Below are 14,694 nucleotides of genomic sequence, written 5' to 3' on the forward strand. Positions count from 1 at the left end.
TAAAAATTGTTTCACTAATAAATAGCTACATTATTACTAACATGGGCTATATTTATTAAAAATATATTTCGCACGGACATAGACGCGAGCAACAGCTAGTGTTCTATAAATTTTAATATAAAATTGAGGCAAAATAAAGCCAGCTGTACATCTATAAACGCATCTCTTGTTTCCGTTTTTAGGAAATGAAAGCGCTTGAACATCACTTATTAAACGATTCCAGTAAAAGACACTTGTAATATTGAGCAAAACGAGGTTCATTTACTTCGCACGCTCCTGTTCTACATTTCTGTTTTTGACCTACTGTCTTTCAAGACTCAACTTCCTAATAGCAACTTTGTGCAAGTGTCCCTACCGAGGAAAACACGGCCTAATTACTTTAAAACTAATTTACAAACAATTATGTGTTTAACCAGAAAAATATTACAGGGAAAAAAGTAAAAATCGTAGTTTTTCAATGAAAAATAATGGTCGTTTTCTTTTATTTTAGTGAACTGACGCTGCTGGAAGGCATGGCCAACTGCGGGGGATGGAGCGAGGAACCAGTATCAAAGGTAACGACAAAATGTTTCGACTTATAAGTTATGTTACTTATTTCTTACTGCTTAAAGACATTTACAAGATGCACTTTCGTTGCAAATTGACGCATTAATTGTTTTGTATAGTGTAAAAGCTGATCTTAGCTGTCAGTTTCCACCGCCAAAGCTATTCTACAACAACGTATTCTCATATTTCTCATTCTATTTGCAAAAAGTGAGACAAAATACGTAACGTATCGTTCGTTAATCTTTGAGTATCATACAATGACGTCATCAAATCGGAAATAACACATAATTTAATAGAACAATTTAAAGTAGCGTGTTGTAACGTAATACTGTCTCTTAAGACCTCGCAACAAAATCGAGAGCGTGCGACCGATTAATTAAGATCGTTGTACTGTTTCGTCAAAAATCCGACACAGATTGCGTAAAATTACACGGCATATTAAATAGAAAATGTAAAAGTAACCTTTAGGTATGTGTGATATAACCTTTAAAGTTTGCAGATGCCCTTAGTATCTCATCATTATATGTAAGGATCAACATACACGAACTGCTTTAAACTGATAAACACTGCCGTGACAATCTTACTGGAAAAAATACGAAAGTTTAGATGGATGGATGTTTGTAGCCTAGACGATTGAACCGATCTTTTTAAAATTTGGTATAAACGTTGAGGATAGCCTGGAAGAACACATAGGGTACGTTTTTTCTTAATGCCGACAGAGTTGCAGGTGTAAGGTAGTTCATACATGTTTGACTTTCATTTGCTTTGATAAAAACGATGCAATATGTATTAATTCAGTCTAAATCTACTGTATAGATCGACAAGGTTATTTGACCCGGTGAGCGTAATTCAAACTAAATTATACCAGCTCAGCAACGGCACCCTGTTAAAATTGTCATTAAATCATTGTTGTACGGTAGTTAGTTTGTCAGATTGTCTTTAATGTAATTTTTTTTATTTAATGAGGGCTTACACTGAAACAAAAGCGAAAGCAATGTTTCAGCGACCCAACTATCCTTATGACTATACAAAACTTTCTAACTTCTCTATAGAATATTTTTAAACAACCTCCAATTAGGATGATTTCCATTCGTCTGTATATTTTATTCATACTGTTTTACATTCTAATTCATTTTCAAGTACAAGTGTTGATTAAAAATGTTTATTATAGTGTACATTGTTAACAACAACCCGTAACACTGAACGTGTGGGAAATTCGCATCAATTTCAGACAGACAATCGAGTACACGATCATTATCATCCCTGTATACGAGTATATACAATCAAATTTAATTTTGACATCGAGGGTAAATTTTAATTTAACTTCCAGAAGTTTTTATTGTAAGAGACCTTTGCCACCAACTATACATCTATACTAATATTATAAAGAGGTAAAGTTTTGTATTTTAAAATTCTTGTATATTATAAAATAACTCAAGGACTATTGGGCCGATTTCAAAAATTCTTTCACCATTAAAAAGCTACGTTGTCGTTGAGTAACAGGCTGTATTTTTAAATTTTACGTGAATGAAGTCGCCAGCAACAGCTAGTAATGTCGACAATTTGCACGGTTTAGTAATTTCCCTTCGCGTTTGTAATATCCACTTGCACTTTTATAAGATTTTCTCAAGTACAAACATTGAAATTGAAATACGAAAACATCCTACTTCTTGAATGCGAAAGCTGGATGGATGGATGTTTGTTAGAGTTTGTAGCCTAAACTGCTGAACAGATATCGATGAGATTTGGCGTAGATGTAGATAATAGTCTGGAAGAATACATAGGCTACTTACTTTTGTGTTTTTTCATTCCACGCGGATGTCGTTACGGGGGAAAGCTAGTTTTAAATAAAAGTTCAATACAAAAAAATGAATATCAGATTGAATTAAGTGATAGTTTGTTCATTATAGAAGCTTTAGCTACTGTTTCAATTACACTATTATTATCATAAAACAGTAAAACCACTGGTTTTACACAACCCGTTACGTAACAAACTGGTTGTGTATAAACACGTATTAATTTCTAACCATGCGTTAAACCATCACAGTTGTAATAACACTCTTTGAAATACACGACTTATCATGGGTTGCTGAACTTTCCATTTATTTTATCACTAGCTGTTCCCGTGCGACATCCGCATGAAATTATGAAAATCATGTTTTATTGTTTACATGTGTCAAATTATCAATTGCAAATGTCAAAATGACATGACATGATACAAACCGTGGCCACCTTGCTTCCTTTATGTTGGCAACTTGTAGCTTACGGTCCCTTCACACAGTAAGGTTTTTTTCTAATTTATTTATCCCCGAAGTTTAGAAGCGTAAAAATATATAGCCTCAAGCGTGTCGTAAGTGTAGGGTTTTTTTTTAATTAATAGTAAGTAATTTATTTAATACTAGCTGTTGCCCGCGACTCCGTCCGCGTGGAATTAAAAAAAAAAGTGGGTAGCCTATGTGTTCTTCTAGACTGTCCTCTACATCTAGACCAAATTTCATCGAAATCCGTTCAGCCGTTTAGGCTACAAACTCTAACAAACATCCATCTATCTATCCATCCGTCCATCTAAACTTTCGCATTTATAATATTAGTATGATATGTTAATTGTTAATAAAAAGAAATATTGTAACTGTAGATGATAATCAAATTTCTCTTTAGCACAATAATAGTGTAACTCCAAACTATTATACCAGTCTCGCAGATCAGTAATGCAGAGCAGTGTGCTGTAGTTTTAAGGCGCAGACTATTTTGGTAGAGTTCGTTCAAACAATAGGAGTACTGCGTTGTCTACTGCTTTGCGTACTGTCCTCGTGTGAAATTAGCATTAGTTCTTTGGCGGGAATCATCATCTGTTACATCAAGTTGTTGATAACATCTTGAAGCGAAAATACAATAGGTGTTATTGCTGATGTACACAAAAAAGTAAACTTCTACGCGCTTTTGATAGGGCCAGTATAAAGTATAAGCGGAAGCGATTTACAAATATACGATCTTACTAATATTATAAAATCGAAAGTTTATATGGACGGATGTTTGTTAGAGTTTGTAGCCTAAACTGTTGAACGGATCTCGATGAAATTTTACACAAGTGTAAAGGATACTTAATTTCACGCGGACGGAGTCGCGGCCAAAAGCTAGTTTTATATAAACATGGGTTGCCAGTACTTGAATGCTTATACGAATATTGTCAATCTTATGTCTTTGTCGAGATAGAAATTAAAAAATTATCTCCACTTGTCATTATGGTGGACTAACGATCGAATACTTAAACAAATCTTAGACGCTAACAATCTAACAGACGTTATAATGTTAATGTAATTAAGTGTAGCCGAGCCTTAACATTTAACACGCTATTACCTATTGTAATAATGGTCTACGCGCGGACCCCGGGTTGGGAACCACGCGCAGATACAAAAAATGTTCAAATACCGGGTAACCGTCACAGAACAGCAAGCGGTTACCTGCTAAATTAGGCCGTCACTATCCGCAAGCAACCTAATTTAACTACACTACTTTGCATTCTGAGTAAAATTAGTCACAAGACAGCAAGCTAATATATTCAGAATCGCGTTGTAGGATCTAAAGTGGAGAAGACAGTAACTGATTTCCCTTTACTTCTCTCATTTGCGTAATGTACATGAAATGACTTAACATAAGGCGCATGCAATACCACATCGCGTTTTAAAATACAGGTGGCGCCATCTATTTTTGTACGTAGAACAACTGGTTGCAGGAAATGTTTGTTACACTATTACATATTACTTGCACGCGCTCATCTTAGATTAAACTACCTCACAACTGTTTAGTCGCGCTTTGATTCCTATGAGCTTCTATGGAGGTGCACTACTCGATTATTACTTGTGCAACTAAACAATTGAATTGGCCGCGAAACAATCGACTATCGCACGACCGTTGTGGGTTACTTTAGTCAAAATTCGTTTCATTATTTGGACGAGCTTAGTTATTGCCACTGATTGAGGTTCTAACACCAATGTTGGGAAGTTTATTGTTTACAATACTTGTTTCGGCAGTCGGAACTTAAGGCCACACATGTAAGGGAACAGCAAACGCTACGGTCTGTCGCACTTAATTATAGATGCGAGGGAGCATTCACCTCGTAAAAAATCTTTTGCTTTCTTCATTTTGTGTTTAATTGCAATCTTGTTAAATGATATGTTATAAGTTCTTTGTAATATACGCAATAATTATATCCATACTAGCTTTCGCTCGCAACTCCATTCGCGTGGAATTTAAAAAAAATTGAGTAGCCTATTTGTTCTTCCAGAATTTCCTATCCATCTATGCCAAATTTCATCTAGATCCGTTCTTCCGTTATGCTACAAACTTTAACAAACATCCATCCATCTAAACTTTCTCATTTATGATATTAGTATGATATCCTTAGTCTCCTAATTAAAATTTCTTAAAAATGACTAGTTTAATTTTTAAAGAAATCTCATTAACAGTGTTGTCATTATAATTAAAACGTTTAAAACCACGTTTCTAATTTAAATTAAAATTTCATGCTTCACTGATTTTAATACACAAAATACTATTGTCTAACATTTCACTTATTTCCCATACTAAAAACCAACTTTAACTTAAAAATGAATGATGTTCAAACTTTCTATAATTTCTAGTGTAACTAAAAGTCATCGTAATGAATATTTTAATAGCTGTTCCCGTGCGGCTTCATCCGCATGATGCCGCATTTCACGCATGACAAACTATTCACCCCCTAAATAAAACAACGCGAAAATAGTATATAGCATGAAAACCACTGGCTCGCAATCCATAAATGACACATGACACAATATTTTGGGCAAAATGATTAAAAAACACTACTAAAACGTATGTAGGTATTATATGTATAAAATGTTAACGCGATGTCAATACAATGCACCATAGAATTGACGCAATAAACAGTCAAAATTATACCATACATTAAACATTTCTCCAAAAAAAAACTTTGATGCAGAAAGGTTTACCACCCCTGTACTATAGCGTGTCGTAAGTATAAGGCTTTTTATTTAATTGAGAATTATTATATATATTTATATACTGTAATTTCTGACATCCTATAAGAAAGAAGTGTGTTAACACATTATTGTATTCATATAGACAGAAGTTTATATATGTTATGAGTGTATTACAATTCAAAAATAATAACATCGGAACTACAACCGTCACTGATTCATTATTGATAGGGTTCGACCCAATGACCGTATCGATAAGGCAGAGTGGCTCCCCTAAGCCTTCAAGGTCATTTCATGCTTCACGAACTAGGGTTAACTTGAACTTTATAGATCATTTTATTTACAACACTATGATGTAAAGAAGTACAGAGGTTTTAACGTCGTTACACCCTAGTGCAACTAGAAATATAAAGTAAATGAAGCAGAAACCATAACTGAAAACTTATTAATCAAAGTAATGGAATTCAGGAATTCTACGTTAGCTTGTAAATATTGTTAGAAGTATGTTTGTGCCGTACAAGACAGGAACGGGCTCTGTTCCCTGCTTGCACACAAGTTACCGCACATTTGCAGGCGGGCCCTCGCCCGATAGAACACAAGAGATCTTTCAGACCTACCCTCTTGTCCGGGATAACGAGCCTAACTATCAGCATTAACGAGCTAGTCATAACGCGAAATTTAGTCTCGCTTTGATTCCTACGAGCTTCTATAAAAGTGAACACAACATAATATTAACTTAACAGTTAAATTTGCTGCGAAACAAACGACAATCGCAAAACAGTCTTTCGATAGCTTAGTCAAAGATGTGCGCACGCTCTAAACCTACAGTTCGCACTTAATGTATTATAATCTATAAACATTGTTTGAATCGTAATATCTGTACTAAACTCTTGTTCTCTTCCAGGAGAAACAGCGTCCACCGATCTACAATCCAGAAGATTATGCCACATCTCTCAAGAAATGGGGGAAGAAAATTGGTACCGGGAGTCTATACGACCTGGACCCAGGCCAAGACCCGAATAAATCTAGAACGTTGCCTACTCAGAATAGTAAAGACTTCAGGTAAAGTACAAACTACAATGTCTAGTATTACAAATGCAACAGTTTAGATGGATGTTTGTTAGAAGACATATTCAGAAATGATAGAACATTGCCTTGAATCACACATAGGCACATAATACTTTTTTATATTTCCACGTACTATGTCGCTGGCAACTGTTATCTTTCTAATCTTACTTCTTACTAATATTATAAATGCCAAAGTTTAGATGGATGGATGGATGGATGGATGTTTGTTAGAGTTTGTAGCCTAAACGGCTGAACGGATCTCGATGAAATTTGGCGTATACGTAGGGGGTAGTCTGGAAGATCATATAGGCTAACAACTTTTTTTGAACTCCACTCGAACAATGTCGCGGCCGAAAGCTAGTTATTGAATAAAGTTTATCTTTGCTCCTATATTTTTTAAATATATTTCATTAAGGATTTAATAAAATAAAAAAACACAGTTACAGTTAAAGTTTGTTATTTGAACAATTTCTCAAAGCATAGATAAAAAAGTAACGTATGGTAGTAAAAAGATCCAATCGCTTCTTTGAACACGTTTACTACAGACATCTTGTATCGGCAATTTATACCGCAAAAGCAATCGTAGTAAATGCGAAAACAATTTGTACCGCAATCTATGTGGTGTCACGTCGAGAATGTTGCTCAAATGATTACTGTATTATTTTGGCCTACATAGTAAAGGAATTTGCATAATCTTTGATACATATGTGAATGTAGAATTCACGCAAATACTTCGAAATAAAACAAAACACGATAAGCTCTTAGACTTGTCTGATGTAGATGTATGAATTTATTATTCCATTTTACTTATTATTTCCGACAAGATCTTAAAAGTATCGTTGTTATCACCTTATACAAAATAATTGTCAGGTGTTCGTAAGTCTTTTAAAAGACTACTATTAACAATTTTGTCACAATCTGTTTTGTTACAGGAACCCTTCGTTAGGTGTTGGAGAAGAGATGAGCCTGCGTCAATTCGGATCTCCCAGTGAATTATTGACTAAACTGCGAGCTGATCTTAGGCTTTCCTTTCCCAGGTTTGTAACAATTTAGTTTATTAATTAACACTAAAACAAACACTACAAATACATGAAAACTTTATCAACTACTGATTCAGCAAATATTGTCTTCTTTGGGTTTTAAATTAATAATAATCTCTTTTCAGTTTTGTACAAGAGTTCGCATGTGATCCGCTAGACGGAGTCTCCTTGCTGTTAGAACTGCTACGCAACGTGCAACTCAGCCAGACTGGCGAAGGCGCCAGAGGACCTCCAGCTGTGAGGCGAAGACCACTGTTAGATGAACTCGCTTGCCTGTTAGTATAACCATTACGTGATCATTGCTAACTTCGATAGGCACTCAGAAATACAGATCATTTTTCTACTGTATTTTCAGTAATGTTAAAGCACAATCGTTGAAGATTTCGTTTAGATCTCTTGCATCTCTTGCAATATGAGCCCAGGATCCTACTCAAAAGTATTGTCTTTAGCCATCTCCACAACTAAACTCAAAGGTTGACTGTGCGATTAATCAATTAGTCTACGTAGTCTTTTCTAGAAAGTTACCTAATACTTGAAGCACCATTTCTAAGTTAATCTCATCATTGTTGCTTTTAACACGTCCAATAATCGATTCATCTGGCTACTACTAAAACTTTTTTTCATTACAGGCAATGTCTTTGGAGCTGTTGCACGAGATATGCAGACTGCGTGCGGCGACTGGTGGCCGGCTCTAACGGAGTATACGCACTCACCGTCTGCATAATGTCAACCGTTAACAAGACAAGAGTACTAGCTTTGCAGGTAATGACTAGAATGTTGCTGTTGGGTATTACGAGCTTCATCCCTTAATTCCCTTCGGCTTCATCCAAAACCTTATTTTATTGTTCACATTTGTGTGTCGAAATTCAAATGCCAACGAAGCCAAAATGACAACGAAGGGCAACATTGCTTCCTTGTTGTCAGCTTGTAGTTTTTGGTCCATTTCCCACATTTTTTTAATTTACTTTAGTTTAATAGCTTGAAAATATATAGGCTAAAGCGTGTCGGTAGAGCGTTTTATAAAGAAAGAATTATTCTAAAACATGCTGTGATTGCTGACATCCTACGCCATAAAGTAGTGTGTGTTTACGTTTATATTATAGAAGTATTGATCAGAAAGAAGCTATTTATAATATCTTTATAATTCCCAGCTCCTCACCAAGGGCTGCTATCCACCAGCTAATGGCCACAGCATGATATCAGAGGCATTATCCACCTTGCGTCTTCGCTATGGGGAGCCTGTCCGCTTCAGGTTCCTGGTAGGGATGCTGCAGAGTGCTGGAGGCTGTGGGGATCTGCAGGCGGCAGGATTAGCATTCATTAATGCGTTATTATCGAGTGCTCCCACACCGCAGAGGAAGCTGTACATACAAGCTGAACTGGAACAAGCTGGATTTGATATCGTGACATTAAAGAAGGTAGTGGAATAAAATGTTTGTATTTTGGACTTAGAGAATTGCGAGTTGCAAATTTTGAATTTGTTTTATTTCAGATAATTTCTAAACTTCCAAACACAAATGAGAATGTTGTTAAGGAGATTGAGAATTACGAAAAACAATTAATAGATATAGATACTTTAAGTGAAAAAGCAAACGAAGCTCAAAAAGAAAAGGATGACCTCAAACATAAATTAGAGTTACTTGAGAAACGCGTGAAGGTAAAACTAAATTTTATTTATAAACACAAACAATCTTTGATCCATATTCTTCCCATGATAGTTGGAGACATTTTTTTATTTACTAGCTTTCGCCCGCGACTTTGTCCGCGTGGAGTTAAAAAAAAACAAAAACTAGTAGCCTGTAACAAACATCCATCCATCTAAATTTTCGTACTTACTTCCGTAAGAAGTAAGATAGTATTTTCTTTTTAATTCCAGATTCTACAAGAAGAGAAAGGAATCCTTTTGTCCTTGGAGAAGTGCCTGAAAGAAAAATGTTGTGAACTACAAGAAGAAGTCACAACCTTAAGAACTGAACATGGAAATTCAAATCGTAAGAAGACATTTGTTATTAAAAAAAAGAATGCCGCACACAAAAAGAGAGGTAATTTTCGATCGATACTTTGTGTAATTTCACAACGAAAATATCTGATCTATTACTTTCAAATTAGAAAGACTAATTCAAAATGAGATCTATATGTACACTTTCTGACTATATAAACAACTAGCTGTTGCTGGCGACTTTGCCCACGTGAAATTAAAAATGCCTATGTTACTTAGTAATGACATAGCTTTTATTGGTGTAAGAATTTTCAAAATCGGTTTGAGTTATTTCAATATATACAAAAATAAAAATCAGTCCTCTGTAATACATTAGTATAGATTTTATTTTCTTTTATAGATGAGTCATCACCTCCAGAAGATGAAGGCATCAGTTCTTCAGAAAGATCTCTGAGTCCCGAAGCCGACCCTCAACGAGACGCCATGGTTTACGAAATGTTTAACGTTAAGAACGAAACTTATTACGACGTACTCCGAAATAAAAGACAAACTAAGAAGCCAGATACCAAGAAACTTGATAACAAAAAATCCTCAGACGAAGATGAAGAAACTACCATAGATGAAGTAATTCAAGAACTTCGAAATATTGTTAACCACGCTGAATCGGAACAGTATGCAAAATCAGATCAAGCAATGTTTGAAAACCAATCTTTAAGATGTCAAGATAATATAGACAGTAACATTTCCATTAGTAGTGAAGTTAAAAATCATAGTACGCTAGAAAAGACAGATTCGATTACAAGCACAAGACACAGTATTCAAATAACAAGTAGCACGGAGTACCTCAATGAAAATGAAGAGGAAAAAACACGATCTGTTCAAAGTAAAATCTTCCCATATCCTAATAAGAAACCGAACAGTTTATCGCATTTATTTGTTCCACAGACAGATCAAGGAATCCTTTTCAATAGACATTCAGATATGTTTGAAGATTACTTTTCCAGTGATGATGGATCCGACTCATTATTAAGTGCATCACATTGTTTAAACATCATTGATAAAAAGTCGTCAGTAACAAGCTTCGATTTTAAAGAATGTCAAGCAATTTTTAATACAATGGCTGAAAGAGAAAACGAAGAGAGAAATCGTTTATCCAGAACACGTTCGAAGGAGAGCACAAAACCTGTGAAACGAAGTGAATCATTTCAAACTACAGAAAAAGGTTCTCGTCAACGTGAATATATTGACAGTATGTTCTATAATGAGAATAAACCTTCATCGGACCACGCATCTTTACAACGAACAAATTCGAAATGTAGTAGAGTAGACGAAATTGTTAATCTTATAGAATCGAAGAAACTTACCAAAAGTCTTGATAGAATTGATGAGGGTTTAAACACGATGGTCGATATTGTAGTGATGAAAGGACCGCTCAGCCCTTCTAAGCCTTACGAAAGACGACAGAGAACATGTTCAGGTACAAACAGCGACAATGATACGCCGTTCTTTCCTCTGATGCGATCTAATAGTAAAAATAGTCTTACTTATAAATCCAGTCAAAAAGGAAACGATTTAATTTCCAAAGCTGATCAAACATTTGGATTACCTTCTAAAAGCCAGGGAAGTTTTAAAAACAATCATTCGTCTAATTTTAGTAACACATTTATTGTGAAGCGCGGACATAGTAATGCTGGTTTCTATACTGGACAGAACATGTTACGTGACGCTCCTGCAAGTATGACAAGTCTTGTAATGAACGGAACGCACTCTTTTGCAGACTTCAAATGCACACTTCCATCTGTAGGTGCAACAAGCGACTATGGAGTTCACAAACTAACTGATATGCCATCGGGTCTATATTAATTTTCAACTATTATATTATTTATAATTTAATCAAAACCAACGACTAAATTAAGATCTTCGTACTTAAATACTTTGAATAGTGCAATATTATATTTGTTAGTTTACTTAAATTAAATTCACTGTTCACTTTGGTATCTTAGTAATTTTGTTAATACGCAAAATTCGCTTAAGATCGTATTCTTTACACTCACCTGAACTGTGAAGTATTTGTCTCCTGTATTGTAACGAACTTATTTAAATTGTCCTGTATATCTATGTAGGGCATTACCTTAAAACTTTACTTTAAATAAATATTATTATAATTTACTTGGTTTGTTTCATTTTTATCTTTATACCATAAGGAATCTAATTTTTGGCTCGCAAAAATAATACCACGACCACATAGAATGCAGGCGTCAAGTTGAAGCAATTCCACGTTTCGTCTGTTTGAGGCCTAAATTTAATTCCCATCACCTTATAAAGAAGAGATGTCAAGAGTTGTTTTTATGATGTAGGAGACGCTTAGGGAGAGGAAATATTGACTTCCTTTGCGTCCCATTTATCCATTAAAATAGGCACAAGGTCTACAATAGCGGATGTCACTTCGCTATTTTGACGAATATACTCGCTTATTTATACCTCATAATATAAAACAAATATATAATATAAGTAAAGTTCTATTCAGTCACACCTGTTTAGATTTTACACTCCATTTTCGCAATCAATCTCAATTAGAAAAGGATAAGGTGGAACAGTATTTACCTCAGGCACATACTCGTCAGGCAACTACGTAATCACTTTAAAAATCAATCCACTTCAAGACTTGTCTTTGTTGTCATAATTAGCCATCAATGCCATTGCTAGGAAACTGGCGGTGTTCACCATTAAAACCTGTAATAGTTTGAACATTTTGAAACGACAATCCTAACAAAAACTCGGCGAATAAAAAATAGGCGAAGTCTGGTCGCAATGAACAAGGCAATTTTTCCTTTTTGACCGACTTCCCAAAAGAAGGAGGTACTCAATTCGTCTGTATGTTTTTTTTTATATGAGAAAGGGAAAACGAGCGGCGGGAACATAGAGGTGGTCAACGACGTATGGACATTCGCAACATCAGAGGTACTACAGATACGTGGCGCCCGCCTTTGAGGAATTTGTGGTCTCGCTTCTTGAAGGCTTAGTTTCCACCTTCAGTATAACACCGAGGAAACCGCAGCTGTACATCGGTGACATGCTGATGCTGTCTTACAATAGTATGTCGATCGGTCAATCTTGTTTTCTCATAATATAACTAATTCATCATCACATCAGTAACATTGTGTAGTTTATTTGTAAATAAAAACTATTGATTATAAACTGTAGGAGAAACAATACACAATATTGTGTTACTGTTAATAAGGAATCTGTTTGTCCGCGTGTATATTTCATTGTATAATAATTTATTAATTGCATGTTATCAATTTAAGTTTTAACATTAACTATCTAACTAATATTATAATGTGAAAGTTTAATTTTATGGATGCTTGAGAGAGTTTGCAGCCTAAACGGATCTCGATGAAATTTGGCGTAGACGTAGAGGATAGTCTGGAAAAACACATAGGCTACTATTTTTTTTATATGTTGCGCATAAGGAATCGCCGGCGCAAGCTAGCAACATTAAGAGATTAAAAAGTAAACAAGACAAATACAGAGAATGTGATGTCAAATCATATGCAAAGTAAAAATTAAACCAACGACAGCGAGTAAACCCGCATAATAAACTTATAGTTGTTGTTGCATTGATGCGACCTCTAAACAATAAACTTCAATACAACACGAGCCGTCCGCGACCATTCAGCAATAGTATCGGGATGGGGAAGCATTTGAGATATCTCGTTACCTTACTGGTAAAAATTCTACTTTTTCAGGAGGGTAAATTTGATAACAAGCATATGGATGAAGAACTATCTATTATAGATGTGTTTGATCTGACCACTCCAACCACTTGGAAGGATCTTATGGATTACTATGGTGCTATTGAGAAACATTGGTGAGAACGATTCTTGAAAATCTATCTTATTTGCCATCTTCCTTCACTGTAGCAGAAACAACACATTCAATGCTACTTCTATTTTTAAAGTGTGTTCTCTCAAATGACTCGAATTCATTAGAAGTGTTTAGTATGCCTGCAAAGGGCGGTTTCTAGTGCCACCTTACAACGAAAGAATAACACCAAGCAATCAGATATAACTAAAGTGTGCTTATTTGATCAGTTATGCTTTGTTTTTAGGAGAATATGCGTCAACTGCGGCATCCCTACATTAGGCACGGCCATACACCTGGAGCACGCGGGCACTACAGGGTCCATGCAACCGGCCGTCATACCAACAGAATATCTACTCACACGATGTATGTTACACATGTCTGTCACTTATACCAGTTAAAAATACAACTTTAAACAAGGCATTTGGTACATTCGTTACTAAAGGATTTGTGCAACTATCAGTTCGTCCAAAGATATTAAAGAAATATACAGAGGAGATATAGTTGAGACAGTTTTCATCATTGCGAATAAGTGTGATTAAAACTTATATAGTACCATTCAAAAAAGTACTGATGAAAAAAATGTTTACTATGCCTCGTTTTTTTTTTTAAAGGTCAACTTTTCGTTATTCAATTAAATAACACTTACCGTAAGTTTACGTTTTCACAGTAGAGATAGTGGACTTAACGTCACACATCAAGTCGCAGCAGGCGGCAGTCATAACTCTGGATATGGCATTGCAGTGGTCAGCTCTCAAACACGACCCGAGGGAACCTACACTCATACTGTTCAAGTTCGGCTGGAAGCGATCCATCACTTACAAGAGACGATGCGTTTGTAAAATACCCGGTGAGTTGTCAAAAAAGTAAAATTGAGATATCTAGATTCACAAGACTGCATTCCGTGTATTCATTACATCCATGCCGGAGGCCTTATTTTAGTCCATATCCCTTGCCAATATTTTCTTATAAGGAAAGGCTGGGCAATGAAAGTGGATTTGGCGCTAAGGGGAAGATATCCCCTTTAAATGCGTCAATGGGTAGGTAACGCATCTACATTTGCGGGTGTCTATAAGCAGCGGTCGCTTTTCGATGAATTTAGATAGCCGCTTGCTCGTTTATCACCTTGTGATATAAATAAAATCAATGTATCTCGATCGAGATTAAGTACAACACTCGTTTCAGGTCTAAGTTACGAGTTAGCGGAGTGGATAGCGGCCAACATGAGCCACGTGGTGGGGGTCGCGACTGACGCTCCCTC

The 14,694-nt window shown here is 35.6% G+C and overlaps 2 protein-coding genes across 3 annotated transcripts in view; both read left to right on the plus strand.

Moving 5' to 3' along the window:
- LOC106107350 overlaps positions 1–11,739 on the plus strand; it is a 72,791-nt gene extending 61,052 nt beyond the window's left edge. For both annotated transcript variants that reach the window (XM_013288178.1, XM_013288179.1), the window contains 9 exons: positions 491–554; positions 6,427–6,584; positions 7,523–7,627; positions 7,756–7,905; positions 8,260–8,392; positions 8,782–9,048; positions 9,123–9,287; positions 9,507–9,672; positions 9,970–11,739. In XM_013288178.1, coding sequence (XP_013143632.1) covers positions 491–554; positions 6,427–6,584; positions 7,523–7,627; positions 7,756–7,905; positions 8,260–8,392; positions 8,782–9,048; positions 9,123–9,287; positions 9,507–9,672; positions 9,970–11,432 — 2,671 coding nt within the window. In that variant the 3' untranslated portion in view covers positions 11,433–11,739. The remainder of the gene's footprint in view (positions 1–490; positions 555–6,426; positions 6,585–7,522; positions 7,628–7,755; positions 7,906–8,259; positions 8,393–8,781; positions 9,049–9,122; positions 9,288–9,506; positions 9,673–9,969) is intronic.
- Positions 11,740–12,515: 776 nt separating this feature from the next.
- The window catches only part of LOC106106909, a 2,812-nt gene continuing 633 nt past the window's right edge, over positions 12,516–14,694 (plus strand). Inside the window, exons 1-5 of the mRNA XM_013287568.1 lie at positions 12,516–12,664; positions 13,319–13,440; positions 13,681–13,799; positions 14,104–14,283; positions 14,619–14,690. Coding sequence (XP_013143022.1) covers positions 13,343–13,440; positions 13,681–13,799; positions 14,104–14,283; positions 14,619–14,690 — 469 coding nt within the window. The 5' untranslated portion in view covers positions 12,516–12,664; positions 13,319–13,342. The remainder of the gene's footprint in view (positions 12,665–13,318; positions 13,441–13,680; positions 13,800–14,103; positions 14,284–14,618; positions 14,691–14,694) is intronic.

Source organism: Papilio polytes, unplaced genomic scaffold (genome assembly GCF_000836215.1).
Source record: "Papilio polytes unplaced genomic scaffold, Ppol_1.0 DF822067.1, whole genome shotgun sequence".
NCBI classification, from domain to species: domain Eukaryota; kingdom Metazoa; phylum Arthropoda; class Insecta; order Lepidoptera; family Papilionidae; genus Papilio; species Papilio polytes.